Consider the following 19,746-nt stretch of genomic DNA (forward strand, 5'->3'; position numbering starts at 1 on the left):
TTTATGCACGGAAAATATCATGACAAACTTTACTTGCATAAAAATTATTTTCAAAAGATAAGTAATTTGATTTTCACAATTAAATCTTAATGAAATTACTTATCTATATGAGGTATATAAGAAAACCGTTCAAGTACCTCAAAGGAAATTTTTCACGAAAAAGGAAAATTCGATGGGAAAATAATTGGCCCATTCGGACGTCCGGATGGGGTCTTCCGGACGTTCGGATGCGATGTCCAACAGTCACATTTTTTTAACCATTTGTCAAACGGCTAGTTAATCGTCTGGATAACAAGCGAACGCTCGAATCACTTGTCCGGATCTCCTGATTGATGGCTATAAATACCTCTCTTTATATCTCTTTTAATGCAAGCTTTTAGAACATTAAAAAGAGTTATTTATTAATCTTATCTACCTTGTTTTTCAATTTTTAGAAGATCAAAATGTCTATTTGTTGAAAAACTTTTTGAATAAGTAACTTTTTGAAAAATCATATATCTAAATAAAAGTTTTTTATGCAACACTTGAGCTATATTCTTTGAGATTTATTGAAGTTTTTGTGCCTAATTCTCTCTCAATATTTAGTTGTGTTCATACCATTTGTTAAGAGAGAAACCTTTCAATTGTAACTTTGATTTTCTTATGGGTCGAGTTAAGGTCCCGGAAAGCTCAACATGTAAAAGGATCGGTGCTCCTTAGTTGCAAGTCACCGGAAGCATTGTAAGGGTTGGATTGCACCATAAGTCAATCAAAGATAGTGAAAAAGGCATTTTTCGTGACAGAGAGCTTGATAACGGGAGACGTAGATCATGATTAGATCGAACCTCCTTATTACATCGTTTGCACTCTCTTATCCCTTCCTCTTATTACTTTTGTGTTGTCTTATTTATTCATAGTTATTTGCTTAAATTTGCGTTTATTTTAGAAAAAGTTTCAAATAACCAATTCACCCCCTTCTTGGTTAGTTATTCTTGGGACTTCAATTGGTATTAGAACTTGGTACTCTTTTTTTTTATTCTACAATCTTGAGTAATGGCTAATCAAGTTTTTCAAAATAGTGAGGGCACTCTACAAACCGGCCTCCTTTCTTTAATGGTACACATTATAACTATTGGAAGGCTAGGATGATGATTTATGTTCAATCTATTGATTACGATATTTGGGAAGTTATAGAATATGGTTCATATGCTCCTACGAAAACTATTAAAGTAGATGGTAGACCGGACCAAACTCTCCCCAAATCTAGAGAAGAATACAATGATGAAGATAAGAGAAAACTATCATTAAATGCCAAGGCTAAAAATCTACTTTATTGTGCACTTGATAGAAATGAATTTAATCGAACTAGTACATGTGATTCGGCATATGATATTTGGCATGCTCTTGAAATTACTCATGTTGGCACAAGTAAAGTTAAGGAAACAAAGATAAATATGCTAGTTAAAGAATTTGAAAATTTCTTTATGAAACAAAATGAACTTATTATTGACATGATTACTCGTTTTATCGATATTGTAAATGATCTTAAAGGTTTTGATCGTAAATTTACTAACGGTGAACTTGTGAATAAAATGCTTAGGTCCTTATCAGAGGAATGGAGTCCACTGAGGATGTTGATCGAAAATACTAAGGATGTAAATACATATCCTTTGGAGGTGCTCTACGGCACATTAATGACCTATGAGCTAAACAATGCCGAGGTTAAGGAGAAAACGAGAAAAAACAAGGAGGAATCAAAGGAGCCTCCTAAAAGACAAATTGCATTAAAATAGGCAATTGAAGAATGAACATCAAATGAAAATATGAGCGGTGAAGAACTTGATGATTTGGTTCTTCTTGTCAAAAAATGGAGAGATTTTCGTAATAATAGAAGATTCTAAAAGAAAGAAGAAAAAGTGGAAGATAGGAACAAAAAAATTGTTTGCTATGATTGTGACAAGCCGGGTCACAAGAGAACCGAGTGTCCAAAAAAAAAAGAAAAATTTCAAAACAAAAGCACTCCAAGCCACATGGGATGATAGCGACGACGAAATACAAAATGAGAATAATAATTAAGATGAAGTGGCAAATATGTGTTTCATGGCAATCGAAGACGAGGTATGTTCTTATGATGAGTTTTCAATTTCTTATGATGAAATGTTTGAAAATTTTGAAAAACTTGCTTTAAATCACGCTATTCTTAAAAAGAAAAACTTTATTTGAATGAAGAAATTAAGAAAATCTCCGAAAAGCAAAAAATGAGTTTTAATCATGACCTTTTGATAAAAGAAAAATCTCTTTAAAAGAAAAGGTTAATGATTTAACACAAATTATCCATAAGTTTATCGAAGGTAAGAAAAATTTTAATTTAATGCTCGATAGTCAAAAGTGTGTTTTTGATAAAGGAGGAATTGGATATAAACCCCCTCTAAAACAAAAGTCACTCAAAAATATGTTTGTTAAGATTTCAAATATTTCATGTAGCTTTTGTAATAAAAATGGACGTATTACTTCTAATTGTGTAACTAAAAAGAAATTATTCTTTGAGAACAAATACAAGTGGATACAAGAATCCACAAAAACTAACTATCAAGAACCCAAATTTGTGTGGGTACCAAAAGTCAAAACTTAATTTGTCTTTGTAGGTACCAAAGAAAATAAAAAATAAATGGTTCTTGGATAGTGGATGCTCGAAGCATATGAACGGTGAATGATCATTATTATCAAATTTTCAAGAGAATGATGGAGGTCATGTGACCTTTGGAGTTAATACCAAAGGTAAAATAATCGACATTGGAAACATTGGTAACCACTCATCCCCCTCTATCGAAAATGTTTTACTCGTTGATAATCTTAAACATAATTTACTAAGCATTAATCAATTATGTGACAAATGTTATAACATAAAATTCGATTATTCCAAATGCTTTATTAAGGATGCTACATTGAAAGAGGTAATCTTTATAGAAAGTCGAAGTAAAGATGTTTATATTATAAACATTGAATTGGAAAATAACGAAAAATGTTTACTTAGCTTGAAAGAAGAATCATGATTATGGCATAGAAGACTTGGACATGTAAACATGGATCTTCTTGCAAAAATTTCTAAAAATTGTAAGAGGTTTACCGAATTTGAAATTTGAAAAAGACAAAGTTTGTGATGCCTGTCAATTTGGAAAACAAGTAAAAAGCTCTTTCAAACCAAAACTTTATACTTCAATCACAAAACCATTACAACGTCTTCATATGGATCTTTTTGGCCCCTCTAGGACGGATAGCTTAGGAGGTAAACATTATACTTTTATTATTGTAGACAATTTTTCAAGATTTACTTGGGTTATATTTTTAAGTTTAAAAGAAGAAGTTTTGAAAACTTTTAAACATTTTTGTAAGAAAGTTGAAAATGAAAAAGGCTATTCTATTACAACTATTAGAAGTGACCATGGTGGAGAATTTGATAATGTTGGGTTTGACGATTTTTGCAAAGAACATGGATATGAACATAATTTTTCGGCTCCTAGAACACCTCAACAAAATGGTATTGTAGAAAGGAAGAATCGAACATTACAAGAAATGGCTCGAACTATGTTAAATGAAAATAACTTGCCTAAATATTTTTGGGCTAAAGCCGTTAATACCGCTTGCTACATTATCAATAGAGTATTAATAAGCAAAATGAAAACTAAAACTCCTTACGAACTTTGAAAAAATAGAATTCCAAATATTAGTTATTTCAAAAATTTTGGATGTAAATGTTTTATTTTAAATACAAAAGACAATTTGGGGAAATTCGACTCCAAATCCGATATTGGAATTTTCTTAGGATATTCATCGACTAGCAAAACATATAGAGTTTTTAACAAACGAACTCTAGTCGTTGAAGAATCCATGCATGTTACCTTTGATGAAACTAACTCATTTGATCGAGAGAAAGGTAGTGATGACGATATAGGTTTGGAAGCTCCTTTCAAACAAATGAACATTCAAGACCAAAATAAGGAGACACGGAGACACGAAATGAAGACATAGAAAAGTCCAATGCTCAAGAAAATGAAGCAAGACAAACCGGAGAACAAAGTAATCCCTCATTACCAAAAGAATGGAGGTTTGTTCCAGCTCATCCCAAAGAGTTAATAATTGACGATCCATCAAAAGATATCACTACTAGAACCTCTTACAAAAATCATTTTGATAGTTGTGCATTTATTTCTCAAACTGAACCTAAGAATTTCAAAGAAGCCGAGTTTGATGAGTTTTGGATTCTAGCAATGCAAGAAGAATTAAATCAATTTGAAAGAAATCAGGTTTTGGACTTAGTCGCTAAACCAAACAATCAAATCGTTATTGGAACAAAATGAATTTTTAGAAATAAAAGAGATGAAAATGGAATAGTTGTGCGTAACAAGGCTGGATTAATGGCCCAATGTTACAATCAAGAAGAAGGTATCGATTTTGAAGAAACATTTGCGCCAGTAGCAAGATTAGAATCCATCTGTATGCTTCTTGCATTTGCATGTTACAAAGATTTTACACTTTATCAAATGGATGTTAAAAGTGCTTTTTTAAATGGCTTCATTCAAGAAGAAATTTTTGTTGAGCAACCTCCTGGTTTTAAAGATCACAAGTATCTGGATCATGTATTTAAATTTCAAAAAGCTTTTTACGGTTTGAAACAAGCTCCTAGAGCTTGGTACGAACGGTTGAACAAATTTTTTCTCTCAAATGATTTTTCGATTGGAAAAGCGGATACTACACTTTTTATAAAAACTCATAAAGATGATATGCTCATTGTTCAAATTTATATTGACGATATTATTTTTGGTGCTACAAATATACATCTTTGTGAAGAATTTTCAAAATGCATGAGTAATGAATTTGAAATGAGCATGATGAATGAGTTAAATTTTTTTCTTGGCCTTCAAATTAAACAAATGAAAAAACAAATTTTCATAAATCAAAATAAATACATATTAAACATGCTTAAGAAATTTGACATGCATGACATCAAGTCTATGAACACACCAATGATCACATCTCTATAGTTTGATAAGGATGAGCAAGGTACTTCTGTGGACGTCATAAAATATCGAGGTATGATTGGATCCCTTCTTTATTTAACTGCTAGTAGACCCAATATTATGTTTAGTGTTTGTCTATGTGCTCGCTTTCAATCTAATCCTAAGGAATCACACTTAAAGGTCGTAAAAAGAATTTTTCATTATCTAAGTGGTACGAGTACTTTAGGACTTTGGTATCCAAAAGGTACTCATATTGACTTAATTAATTATTCGGATGTCGATTGGGCCGGATGTAATGTTGATCGTAAAAGCACAAGTGGAAATTGTCACTTTCTAGGCTTTGCACTTGTGTCTTGGTCTAGTAAGAAACAAAATTCCGTTGCACTATTCACCGTCGAGGCGAAATATATCTCGGTCGCTAGTTGTTGTGCACAAACACTTTGGATGAAACAAACTCTATGCGATTATCATTTGTCTTACGTTCATGTGCCCATTCTATGTGATAATACCAGTGCCATAAATTTGTCTAAAAATCCCGTCTTGCATTCACCAACTAAACATATTGAGATTCGACATCATTTTCTTCGTGATCATGTACAAAAAGGAGATATTATATTAGAATTTATAAAAATTGATGATCAGTTGATCGATATTTTTACAAAACCTCTAGCATATGAATGTTTTTCAATTATTCGAAGAGGATTGGGGATTATTGATAAAATGAAGTGAACTTAGTTTAAGTTTCTTTCACTTAAGTTTTTTTTTTTTAATTTATCCGGACGCACTTAGAGTGTCCGGACCATCTCGTCCGGATTGACAGAGAACGCAGCATATTCAAAAGTTGTTCATCCGGACGTACGGAAGACATAGCCGGACGTCCGGATCCTGAGACGTTCTTTAAAAATTGCGACCTGCGCTTTTCTTCTTCGCCATTTCTTCCACAAAAATTTCAATTTCCTTCACAATACAACATACACTATCTATTGCATCAAAATTTAGGGTAAGATTCATCATTTCATCGGTCAAAAACTCGAATTTTTTGCCATATAGCCGACAACCATATCTCAGATTTTTGAAGGTAACATTCACTTCACTTTCTTTATCCTTTTACACTTTATTTTGGCAATTTTTTTTGCCAATATCAAGTATATATTAATGGGATTTCAATACCCTCTCAATACATTGAAATTTCCCTTCCAAATTCACCTTTTTTGGCCGAAAATTGTTCAAACCCTAGAATTTTTTTGTTGGACTGTTTTTTAGGGTATTCTCCATTTTTTTTCTCAACCATGTCAAGTTCTGCACGTGAAAAATAGGGACGAAAAATTGTGCAACGACCCCCTTCACCATCGAATGATGAGATGGATTTGGAACCGGAGGAGTCATCGAGCCCTTTTGAAAAATCGCCCATTTTAATCGGTAAGAATGTTGATTTTATGGATTTTACAATAGAAGCTCCCGCCTTTCATATTGAAGAATGTTTTGAACATATAGGATGGATAACCGTGACTACGATGGAAGAACATGCTTATCCACGCCTTATGAAAGAATTTTATCAAAAAATAAATTTTACGCCACGTTCAAACGAAATCACTTGCTTTGTTAAAAATGTCTGGTTTACAATTTCAAAAGTATTAATTCGTCAATTACTTAATCTCGAGCCTTGTGACTTAGAAGTGTTTTTACATAAGTCTCCACCAACCATAGAAGGATACGATCCTTATGAGGCATGTCGTCGAGTTGCGGGGAAAGACTTAGAGAACATTACAAAAATTAGTACACATCAATTAACACTTCCATGCAAGGTTTTGCAAAATATAATTGCTTACATTATTTTTCCCCGCAAAGGTCATCGAGACGAAGTCAATCACTTCGATCTCTTTATTTTGGATTCTCTACTAGTTGGGCGTAAAATTGATTTTCCTACTATTGCACTTGGCCTTATGAAGCTTGTGCATGCATCACGACACACCAAAGCTTTACCTTACGGGATGCTTCTCACAAAAATCTTTAAACATTTTAATGTTTCATTGGACGATGAAGATTTTATAAAATTACGCAACCTTAAAACGGATGAAAACAGTAAAGGAACATAGGCAATGGGTGACTCATACGAAAGGGTTCGATCCTACCTCCGGTCCATCCACTCTCCCATTTGAAGATGAAGCTGAATCAGACGAAGAAGTACCTGAAGTTCCTGCTCCCGCATCTGACATTCCAGGCTCGAGTGTGCCTCCTCCTTCCCGAGAGTGTTCCACATTTACCGAGGAGCAATATAATCTTCTCCATGGGTGGATTGATTCTCTTACTTCATCGGTCGACGGCATGGGTAGCCTACTTCTCCAGATACAGGCGCAGCAGATATCTATCCAGGACCGACAACTCGAGATGCAGCAGGGATAGGTCGAAATGCAGGCTCAGCAGACTGCATTTTTCACCGAATTTTATGCTAGATTTCTTCCTCTGCCCCCACCTCCAACCCCTTAGTTTACTTTCTTGCCTACTATTATTCTCATGTTAGTTGTTATCTATTGCTCTTTTATATTTCTGATGGTTGACTTCTTAAATGATATTTTTATGCTATTTGACCTATTATATCTTTTTTCTTATGCCAAAAGGGGGAAGATGAGCAGATGATTGTGCAACATAGGAACAACATAGTAAGGGGGGATGTTATTAAATGTTATATGCATGTTGATATGGGGAATATTACTTGAAATATACAAAATTATGCTCCTGATTATTTGATGCCGATTCAATTTGTTTAACATTTATTTTGCAAAAATCATCTCATTTGTCATAATCAAAAATGGGAAAATTATTGGCCTAATGGTTGACTTCTTGTTTTGATTATTACAAAAAAATTGCGTTTGATTCTAACAAATTGAATTTAAGTGATTGATCGTGATTATTGCAAATTTATGACACGAAAGATCTAGATTGGGAATCATGCAACCTTGGCACAAAACGATATACACACAAGATTTACGAACAAGGAAATGGATATCAAGCTTTCACGCACCAAATTGTATTGGATGAAGAAATTGAAGACGTTAGCTATAGATGTATTTGTATACTCAAGTGTAAAGGTAAAACACTTTAATATTTCGCATCGATTATAGCTCAAACAATTTTTATGCACGGAAATTATCATGACAAACTTTACTTGCATAAAAATTATTTTCAAAAGATAAGTAATTTGATTTTCACAATTAAACCTTTATGAAATTATTTATCTATATGAAGTATATAAGAAAACCGTTCAAGTACTTTAAAGGAAATTTTTCATAAAAAAGGAAAATTCGATGGGAAAATAATTGGTCCATCCGAACGTCCGGATGCGATGTCCAACAGTCACATTTTTTTAACCGTTTGGCCAACGGCTAGTTAATCGTCCGGATAACAAGCGAACGTCCGAATCACTTGTCCGGATCTCCTGATTGATGGCTATAAATACCTCTCTTTATACCTCTTTTAATACAAGCTTTTAGAACATTAAAAAGAGTTATTTATTGATCTTATCTACCTTAGTTTTCAATCTTTAAGAGATCAAAATATCTGTTTGTTGAAAACTTTTTGAGTGAGTAACTTTTTGAAAAATCATATATCTCAATAAAAGTTTTTCACACAACACTTGAGCTATATTCTTTGAGATTTATTGAAATTTTTGTGCCTAACTCTCTCTTAATATTTAGTTGTGTTCATACCATTTATTAAGAGAGAAACCTTTCAATTGTAACTTTGATTTTCTTGTGGGTCGAGTTGAGGTCCCGAAAAGCTCAATGTGTAAAAGAATCGATGCTCCTTAGTTGCAAGTCACCGGAAGCATTGTAAGTGTTGGATTGCACCATAAATCAATCAAAGATAGTGAAAAAGGCCTTGCTTGTGACGGAGAGTTTGGTAATGGGGGACGTAAATTGTGATTGGATCAAACCTCCTTATTACATCGTTTGCACTCTCTTTTTCCTTTCTCTTATTACTTTTGTGTTGTCTTGTTTATTCATAATTATTTGCTTAATTTTGCGTTTATTTTAGAAAAAGTTTCAAATAACCAATTTACCACCCTCTTGGTTAGTTATTCTTGGCCCTTCAAAATATATTAACTTTATCGATTGTCTAGAACGTATGAACAGAACTAAGTTAAATAATTGAGAATTAAAATAAATAGTAATAGGCAAATTATAAATCCAATACAGTCATCCATATTCAATAAAAATCAAACTTTTCTCACATTTCTTAGAATAATTTAAAATTAATACAATCAAAATCTCTTTTATTTACAAAATTCGAATTCAATACAAAGCGAGTGATCTTGGAATGAAATTTATTCCCTATTGGACAATACTATCATCTAAAATTAAAACTTGTCATCAAACTTTTCTCACATTTCTTAGAATAATTTAAAATTAATAAAATCAAAATCTCTTTTATTTACATAATTTGAATTCGATACAAAGTGAGTAATCTTGGATTGAAATTTATTCCCTATGGGACAATACTATCATCTAAAATTAAAACTTGTCAACAATCCCTTTTACTTACGAAATTTTTGCACACAAAAATTTTAGTGTCACTTCTCTCGTTTTAATTATTACAGAAACTTCATTTGTTAGCATTAACTTGTCCTTCTATATTTTTTTACTTGGACCAAACCATTTTCTAAACATTTTAATTGGACAAGGCCCAACTTTAAGTCCATACAATTCAATTTTCTAAACATTTTACTAGAACCAAACCATAAATATTTTTGTTTATTCTACCATCCTAACACACTTTTTTTTTTCCTTCTCAACTTTCAACCCCAAAATCAACTCATCAATTGCGAAATTTACCAAGATTCAACATTTCTCACACCAATAATCTTTCTTCCTGTGTGACTTTGAAGAACAATAATATTTTTATGATTATCAATTTTTTGAGTTTTTCCTCTATAAACTCAGCTAAATGATTGAATAACTTCTTAACAATTTTGTTAAAAACAAGTTAGGTGAAAGAAACAAGCACGTGAATATAGGGTTTTGCTAGATGAACATGGCCTTTGTGACCCAATTCGAACAGCTTAATCCGTGAATATATATGCCAGTTTAAGTGTCACATTGTTTGATAAATTGAATAAAAAAATGTATTTATTGTCTAAACTAACCTACATTATCTATGCTTATGTTAAGTTCGGTCATGCTACATGTACATTATAAATTATATCGTGATTGACGCTCTTCCATGTGACATGATCTACATAATTAATTTTTCCCCAACTTCTCTCTATTAATGCACGGATTCAGCAATATAGGGGAAATGTCATGCTAGATGAACCCCGTCTAGATTATTTTGTCAAGTCGGGGGATACTAAAAAATAAAAATGTCAACAATAGGGATTAGTCGGTGTAGATCTTAAATCTTAATTATTTCAAATCATTGGACGTTTGCATAATTTTTATTTATTTGTTAGGATAATAATGCTAGAAGCTGTTATGCTAGATGAACCCCTTCTTTTCTTGATTCACCAACCCACCAAAAAATTCACATCCTAGGACACTCTAAGCCAAAAAGAAAAAAGAAAGAGAAAAAAGAAGGTCATATTTTGCGCCCATTTTCTTGGTACCTTTGGAAATACGATTTAATTTTCAAAACCACCAAAATGACTTAAAATTTCGTGTTTAAAATCCGATGTCTTTATTTTTGGTACGGCATAAGTGTCTTTCAGCATTATACTTGTTGTCATTACATATAATAAAATAAGTCACAAGTTTTTCTAACTTCATTTTTTATTTACTATGTCAAATTTTCTCTAAGAATCCATTTGATTTTTGGGTAGAAAGAAAACGAATTCCAGAAAATTGTCAAATGTTAATCAAGTGTGTTTGATTGATATAATTTTTCACCTAAAAATGTTGAAATTTTTTATATTTTAGTGTTCGTTTGGCTTTATTTTTTATAAAATTGTCAATTAAAGTGATATAATTTGTTATAATTGTCATTTATTTATTTATTTATTTTAAAAAGAGCAGCTGGAAAACCAATTTCTTGAAAACTTAGAAAAAGGTGTCACGTGGAGGGTTGGGTGAAAAACCAATTCCGTAGAAAATTTTGCCCATCAAACATACTATTAGGGTGCAAAACGGAATTTAAAGAGCCTATCAAACATGCCATAATTAAACAATCGGACTTTTTTTATAGTGGTAATTACACAAAACCCTAGATTAAAATCATGAATTCCAAAATCAAATATGTAGTTTCATCTTTCAAAAAGCAAATATTGTATTTTAATTAAAACTTTTATAAAATAAATATTTTACATAAATCTATATACTCCGATACATACACTACAAACCCTAATTAATTCCCACACTTTATCTCTCTCTCTCTCCCACAAACCGTCACCTCTAGGCCTGGGCAAAAAAACCGTCAAACCACCTAAACCGCCAAACCGAACCGATTCGGTTTGGTTTGGTTCGGTTTAGAGTAGTCAAATGGTTTGGTTTGATTTTTTGTAGACAAAAACCATGTTGGTTTGGTTTGGTTCATGGTTTGAATACCAAAACCGATGGTTAACCGCTCAACCCGCTACAAATTTAATCCATTTTTTTTCTTTTTTAAAAAAGAAGAAGAAGAAGAAGGGTAACTCACAGACAGAGTATGACTGTAAGAATCAAAATAAACATGATAACCAATCCAATCCAAATCCAATAAAATTCCACATTAATTATCAATTTCAATAGTAGTAAAACTAAGGTTTTATTAGCAACTGTAGACTATATTTACGATTCAATCATTCATATCTCCAGAATCATGCAGCATGATGATTAAGAATCATGCAACAAAATAGATATAGGACTTATAATTATTTCATGGAAACTAACTCATAATCAACTCTCAAGCAATACATTTTCTCTTGCTTTCGTTTTCCTTTTCAGGAAGAAAAGTCAAAAGATAAGGCACCGGAAGTTGATGCTTGATGACGACGAACTTTCGCTATTCTTCTACTTTCCAGAACCTCGTCACTAGCTTTTTTGAAACTTTTTGTTTTTGATTCAAAGGTTTCATCATTATCAAGATCAGGATTATCTCAAGATAGTTGCACTCTGACAGCCCTCTTTTTTGAAGGTTGAAAATTGTTTTTCTCATCCCCCATTGTAGATTAACAAAACAAACTTGAAGGAAAATTTGCTTCCTCCACAAGTTGGAAGAAAGTGATCTCTTCAGTTAAAAACATATGACAAAAATCACAAACTAAAAAGACATTATAAATGGAATCAAATGTTGCTTCTTGACCAAACAAATGCTAGGAAAGATATTCTAGGATATGAAGCAAATACTTTTGAAGGAGACAAACTATAATGTGAAACTACATGATCCAGATAATCAATTAGCACTCGCCCACATACATAAACAAGTGAAACTAATCATTAAGTTTGGCAATTGTTAATTCATTACAGAAAGTATCCAAAGATCATGCGCCAAGTAAAAGAAACACTCACATTTGTAAATCAAACTCAAAAATGGGGGAACAAGGAAAAAAAGAAAGGAAAAAGAAAGAAAAAAGGGAGGAAAAAAAAAAGAAAAAGAAAAGAGAGAGAACAATGTGTAAGAGTAACATCAATGTTTGCTTGTTCTTTATAAGTTACAATGCAATGTTATTTAAAAATTAAAACCGAGAAACCAAACCAAACCAAACTGAACCGAAGTGGTTTGGGTTGGTTCGGTTTAAGAATTAGAGTGGGTTGGTTTTGGTTTTAATTTCACTCAAACCGACTACTTTGGTTTGGTTTTGGGTTTAGGTCAAAACCAACCCAAACCAAACCACGCCCAGGCCTAGTCACCTCCCACAACTCACAATGGACAACCATCTCTCTCTACATTTCTGGAGCAATCGTCAGTGACTAGCAATTTATCCATTTTGCCAGTCATCTTTGCCCGTCGTCTGTCCATTTCAGGAGCAATCACTGGTGACTAGTAGCACATGAGCAGTATTTGCGAAATAGATCTACGATCGACGCGCGAGGTGGTGTTTCGTGTGGTGCCGTCACCCCCCACCATCCACTATCCATTTCAAGATCTAATTGCCGGCGACTAGCAGCGTAGAAGCAATAGTTACAAAGTAAAATCTACGATCGACGCTTGAATGTTTGCTGGCCACCGAATCTGGTGGTTGTGGTGATAGGGGTTGATGGTGGTTGTAGTGTGTGGTGGGTTCTAGTGGTTTTGGTTGTTAGAGTAGTGGTGGTGATGGTCTTTGTATGGTTGGCAGTGGCAGATCTGATGGTTTTGTATGTGTTGGTCGACGGTGGTGATAGTGGTTTGTGTGGGATGGCATAAGTGACGAGATCCGATGGTTCGGTTTTCATTGTTTTGGTGATTGGTTTCTATTATTGTGGTGATAGTTAGCTTGCAATGGTGAGGGGTTGCTGATGGTGGTTTTGCCTTGCGATGGTTACTGTCGATGGTTCTGGCGGAGACGGTGGCAGTGATGCTGTAGTGGTGATCACGTATAAACAAATATTTGACCGATGAAAAAAATAAATTATGACTAATGTAACCTAAAAATATATTAATTTGTGACCGTCTAATAAAACGGTGACCTATAAAATTTGTGAATTGTGATCGATACATAAATTGTGACGTATTAATTTTTGATTTGTGATCAATGAACAAATTGTGATCTATAAAATTTTTGAATTGTGACCGTAAAATAATTTGTGAAATTTAAAAATTATGATTTGTGATCGAAAAATATTATGAGATTAATTAAATTTTGAATCTGTGACCTTAATATATTTAATTAATAAAATATATAATTAATTAATTAAATCATTAATAAATTTTATTAAATATATGATTTTTGAAAGTTCAAACTTTTATTCTTAATTTTGAAATTAACCATACTTATCCTCTTACTTTTGAAATTTTCCCTTTTTAATATCTAGACTAGAATTGTTTAAACATGTAGCCTCATGGACCCATTTTCTCAAGCGTAATTCCACGACCAGCCTGTTTTATATCTTTAATCCTTGGTCCCGTGCAATGCAATAGTTACTCGGAACATGTGAACAGTGCCACTTTTGTTAACAAAAACTCACCCCAACACGAGAAAGTAAGTATTTTTATTTTTTTATTTTTCATTATTTCACCTTAATCCTGTGAAACTGGTGTAAGAGTTATCTTTATGGCAAACCTTAACCGTCAGCTCGGATGACGATGGCTAGCTTGGGTCGTTCAATTTAAGGTTTGGTAAATGGTTTGAGAAAGCTCGAACTCATAACATATAGCCAAAGTCGTACTTGTTCATTGAATACTCTAATTTTAGTGAAATTGCTTGGTCCTTGTTGAACCTTGAACATCTCAAATATTGCTGCGGGGCAGTGAATCGCCAATTTTGGGCATTGAAATTACAAGTTGTCACAACTCTACAACTGCACACATAATAAGATGTCAATCAAATTAGAAACCCACAATAAAATAATTTGATTCGATTATGATATGAAGTTCAAAGAAATCTTGATAAATTGTCCAAATTAACCAATGGAAATTCAACAAGCTTTTTGCAAAGCACAAAATCTAACTCTTGGTTAACTCTTGGTTACTCAATTCTCCTCTTGAGGAATATATCAACAAGGACAATTGCCAATAATGACGTCAAAATTGTGAGGATTATTTTTTAAGTCAACTTTAACAAAAAGGAGCCTTCATATTCATACAGAGAGATCAATTGTACACTTTTTTCGTCTCTTTTTTCTTCCAAACCCCCCCCCCCCAAAAGGGGATCATTTTTCACTATTTATAAGTAGTTTGACCAAAATCATATCGTTTCAATCAAATCAGCCAATTGGCCGAGCTCAGACTATATGTCGCCGATCTCTCCCTTAATTGGTTAATGAGGCCCGTAGCCATCACGTCACTGTTTCCTTCAGATAATGATTAATTGCAGAGGATAGGGTAGCTAAGACGGTTGATTGGTGAATATAAACGCTGCTGATGTCATTTTTTACAAGTGTGTGTGATTGAAAAGTTGATGTCATATATTATAAGGAATATGCAAGTATTATGTTTTTTGAGGTTACGACGACAATATATCGACCTGAGCTTTTAGGATCGAGCTCACACGTGTATGAGGTGGGTCCTGCGAGCAATCGATGTGAGACTGGAGATCGGTCCTCAACCGCCAACATTTCAAAGCAAAACTTTATCTTACCAATCCTATAGCGACAATGAGCAAGTTGAGTCGGCTCTGCTTGCAATCACCCATGCTCGATTCAGTTTGTTAGATGAATTAGTTTTTTAAATTAGTAATAGATCGCATAATATACCGTTGAATTTTATATTTAAATTGCTTTCGTTGGGGGGCCTACTTTACATGCTTCGCCTCAGGGCCCATAAATCACAGGACCGGCTCTGACCAAGCTTATCCCATTGATCAACGAGCCGCCTAGCGTCATTTTTTCAAAAGGAACAAATAAATTTTGTTATATACATTAAAAGAAAAAAATTAAAGGAGCTCAGCTAGATCTTTAACTTGATGCAGGCCAGAGGTGTCCAGGAAATGGGACCTGATCATACAATATGAACTCGACAATTTGTTATGCGTGTTAAATAATTTCATGAAAATCTATATTAATCCTCCTAAAAAATTATTAATAATTTTACTCGATAGTAGCAAACTGCACTTCAGTAATTTATCATAAGGTTGATTGCATTACAGCAGTACAATTTATAATACACAACGAACAACCACCCATGCATCCACTCCTAAGAGTAATTGGGAATTTAGCAATTCTGTAATTAGGGTTACACCAATAATCAATCTTCATAAATCCGGCACTCATCAGTCTCGGGATTCTCCTGGCAGAAAGACTCGAGTGGATCTTGCTGTAATTTCTCGAGCTTGAGGCGGAGATCGGCCTTCGCTTGGCTGATTTCTTCCACTTCGTCCCACGCCACCTTACACTCGTCGGAGGTCTCGTCCTCGCCGCAGACTTGATTCGCCTCCACCACCTTCTGCTCAATCATCTCCGTCAGTTTCTTCTCTCTCATCTGTGTGCCCTTAAATTTCATCGCCTTCGAACGAGTGCCGTCCTTCGAAGAAGGCATAATCATGTTCATCTTGATCATGATCTTCTTCGCGCTATTGATTTCTCCATTAGATGCTGATCTGAAACTCGAGTATGGATTCAAACTCATAAGCGTGAAAGATGAAGCCATGGTTGTAGTTGGAGATCTTAGCGTGTCGCGTCGTTGATTGTTGTAACTTCTATGATGGAAGGGTTTTGGCTTTGACAGGAAATTAAAAGTAGTAGGGGTGGTTGTACAATTACTTAACTACCCATGGTTATGAAAATTTGCAATAGAAATCGGTAACCTTTTAATTTATGCAAATGAATCCCAATATATAATTCTTGATATCTTTAAGTCCTCATCATCCTTGTAGGCTATCTACATTTATCTTATTTAATCCCTGTTTGGTAGGAATTAAAATTTAAATCAAAATCAATAATTAAATTTAACCTTATATTTTACTGGATCCACAAGTTTTTAACTACACATTTCGCCGCTATTTGATCTCGATTTTATTCAATCTAGATGTTGGTCCCACCAACTTTGTAGGATTTCTTCACATAGGCTTCACAAGCTAGGACTTGCTGGTTTCGTTCGAGCAAGGAAAAATGTACTTTGATATAGTAATTTTTTGGGTAATGTGTGATTAAAAAATAAGAAAAAATTTTGAATTTACGTTTAAAATTATTTTATGAGAGAATGTGTGGTTGAAAATAGCTTTGAAAAAATAAGTTCAAAATAGGAGATTCATCAACTTTTATTAATATATCTTAAAATCTGATTTTAATACCCATCAAATAAGGGCCTATTATTTAAAGTCGCAATGACACATTTGCTACACTTCTACTCGGTGGTCTTTAACATTTCATTATCGTCGTACATAAGCATGCAATAATAAAATTATTCAAGTCTTCGTTAAATTGTGACTAATTAGTTATCTTTATGAAAATGATTACCTTGTTATTAAACAATTAGTTATGCTATACTTAAAAAGGAGGTTGACAAAGTCGGGTAACAAAATCACATTCACACAAATTATTTTTAAAACAGATTTTTAAATTATTTGAAATCAGTGGTCTAAATTTTGCCAACACACTTTGTAACCTAACTTTGTACAAGTAACTTTATTGATTAAACAATAGATGGAGTATCATTAGATCAATTTTCTCTTTATAATTTCTCTCTTGTTCAATGGGGTTTTGATTTGCTTTGACGGTTTTGCCCCTGGCTATTCATTGGAGGTTTGTTTTTCCAAGCATTCAATTATGCCTATCAGGTACAAGGACGTGGGGTCCACTATAGTCTCTGCCATAGTACGTTTTCATCGAGGAACTGTTTGAAAAGATTATCCATTGAGCCCAATAACATCGAAGAAATCTGTTGTGGATAACTTCAAAACTAAGACGACGTTTGGACACGATTTATAAACTTGGTTAAATTAACATTAGGGTCCGTTTGATTGCAAAGATAGAATATAATTGCATTGAATTAAAAGCGAATTTTAGGAAATTGAATTACCTAGAAATTATTTTCCCGGGAATAGTAAATTATCGTATTTGATTGGTATAATTTTTCATGTGAAAAATGTTAAAATAAAAATGTTTTTTTGGTGTTCGTTTGATTTTGTTTTACATGAAAATTGTCAATTAAAGGGAAAGATTTTACTGATATTGGGAATGAAATTTATTTTCATTACCAACAAAAAAAATCAAGAAAATCATCTCTCTTTTGATGTTCGTTTGACTTTGTTTTATATGGAAATTGCCAATTAAAATGAAATATTTTTTTGCAATAATTTTGAGAATTTGTTTTCATTGCCGACAAAAAATTCAAAAAAAATAAAAGTTCAGGAAAAAAAAAACGTAACAAGGAACTAGAAAATCAAGAAAATTTCAAGTTCCAAGAAAATCAAGAAACCAAATTCCATAGAATTCAAAACCTATCAAACAAACAAAATTGGAAAAAAGTGAATTCGAATTCCATTTTTCTTGAAATTTAAACCAATCAAACATGGCCTTAGTCTAAATTATATATTCATAATTATTATTCAATATTATTTGTACACTTTGTAAGATTCATTACTTATAAATTTTTCGGCAAACAACCGCTAAATTATTTACCGTCAGAACTTGCAAATATATATAGTTTAATTTTGAGCAATAAGTCTAGAGAAAAAAAATGGAATTTGCGGTAGAATAAGTCAAATTATAGTCCCGTCTGATACCCATTTTTTTTCAAAATATATTTTTCTCTCTCTTCTTTTTAATCATATATTTTTTATTAAAATAATATTATACGTAAATAAAAAACTTTTCTTTATTTTTCAACCACACATTTCCTATCAATTTACTATTCAAAAAAACATTTTCACATAAAAAATATCTATCAAACACACTCATAATTAATTTAGACAAATACTCAAAGTAAAGTGTCGGTTGCTCGTCTTATATCTTATGTTTATTTTGAGGAAGGATCAATTAATTGAACTTGACCGTAGTTTGACAATTTAGGACTACATAGCATTGCAATTTAATTACATGTTATTTGAAGTTGAGATTAAAAATTGAGTTTTGTCAATTGGCAGCGATTTTTTTTTTTTTGGCACATTCTTACATCATTCAAATAAATGTGGTCGACTCTCGAGTTTCTTCATCACTGAATCGATTTAAAAGTCGAAATTTTTAAGTGGTAATGGATCGAGTTGAGACAAGCTTGAATTGTGTCCAAATTCTAGATTCGACTCGATCCTTTGGGTCATGGGCCTTATGATTGACTCGAGCCAAGATTTCCACAAGTCGATTCAATTTGAGACGCCTTGAGCCCAAATCGATCCATTGCTTGTCTTAAAATAAGTTTGAGTAGTTCATGGATGGCTCAATTTGAGATGCGCTCAATTAGGAGTGTCAATTTGGCTCGTTGACTTGAGCTATTCTTAGCTCGGCCCAAAAAAAGTCTCAGGTCGATCTAGCTTGAGGCACGGGCCAAGCCAAATTTTGGGGTATTGCCAGAGCCCGAAAGAGGCCATGTGGTTTGTCACGGGCCATTCTCGACACGTGACAAGCCGACCCTTAAAAAAGCAAATAGAATGGAAAAATGAAGTTATAGGCACCTACACAGCTGTCAGGTGCCTTTGTTTTATTTAAAAAATGTGAATCGGCTTGGCTTGATAAAGCTTGAGCGGAAAACTCAGAACAAATCTAGATTTTTTTAGTTGAGCTTTTGCTCGGGAAAAAAATTCAAATCATTTTTACTTGAATCAAGCCCGAATCTCAAGTTTGGCTCACGAGCCAACTAGACTTGGCTCGTTGACATCCTTATGTCGAGCAAACAAACTGTTTGGCCCATTTGCAACCCTAGTTTTTTTAAGGGATAATTGCAACTGAGGCTCTAAATCTTTCAAAAAGTTGCAAATTTTTTCCTAACCTTTCATTTGTTGCAGATATCACCCTAGACCTTTCAAAATGTTGCGGATAGAGCCCCAGTGAATGGTTTCCATCAATATTTCTGTTAGTTGATTTAATTGAATTTGACCACATATTAATCAATTATGAAAGGACAAAATTGTAACGTACCAAATTTTATTTACCTCTTACGTACGCCTTAAATTTTGTTAATGCAACTTTAATCATTAGCAAATTAATTGGTCCATGCCTACATTGTCACTATAATAAAGTTTATTAATTAAAATGATAATACAATA

The 19,746-nt window shown here is 33.1% G+C and overlaps 1 protein-coding gene across 1 annotated transcript; it reads right to left on the reverse strand.

The window, feature by feature from the left end:
• Positions 1–15,622: 15,622 nt before the first annotated feature.
• LOC111396742 (calvin cycle protein CP12-3, chloroplastic) lies at positions 15,623–16,261 on the reverse strand. The gene has a single exon (XM_023023238.1). The coding sequence runs from the start codon at positions 16,191–16,193 to the stop codon at positions 15,792–15,794; it is 402 nt and encodes a 133-aa protein (XP_022879006.1). The 5' UTR covers positions 16,194–16,261; the 3' UTR covers positions 15,623–15,791.
• Positions 16,262–19,746: the final 3,485 nt, after the last annotated feature.

Source organism: Olea europaea, chromosome 7 (genome assembly GCF_002742605.1).
Source record: "Olea europaea var. sylvestris chromosome 7, O_europaea_v1, whole genome shotgun sequence".
Taxonomy (NCBI): Eukaryota; Viridiplantae; Streptophyta; class Magnoliopsida; order Lamiales; family Oleaceae; genus Olea; species Olea europaea.

What these genes read in the sequence shown, in the direction of transcription:
- LOC111396742 (XM_023023238.1), bottom strand. Translation starts at nt 16,193, where the DNA reads ATGGCTTCATCTTTCACGCTTATGAGTTTGAATCCATACTCGAGTTTC.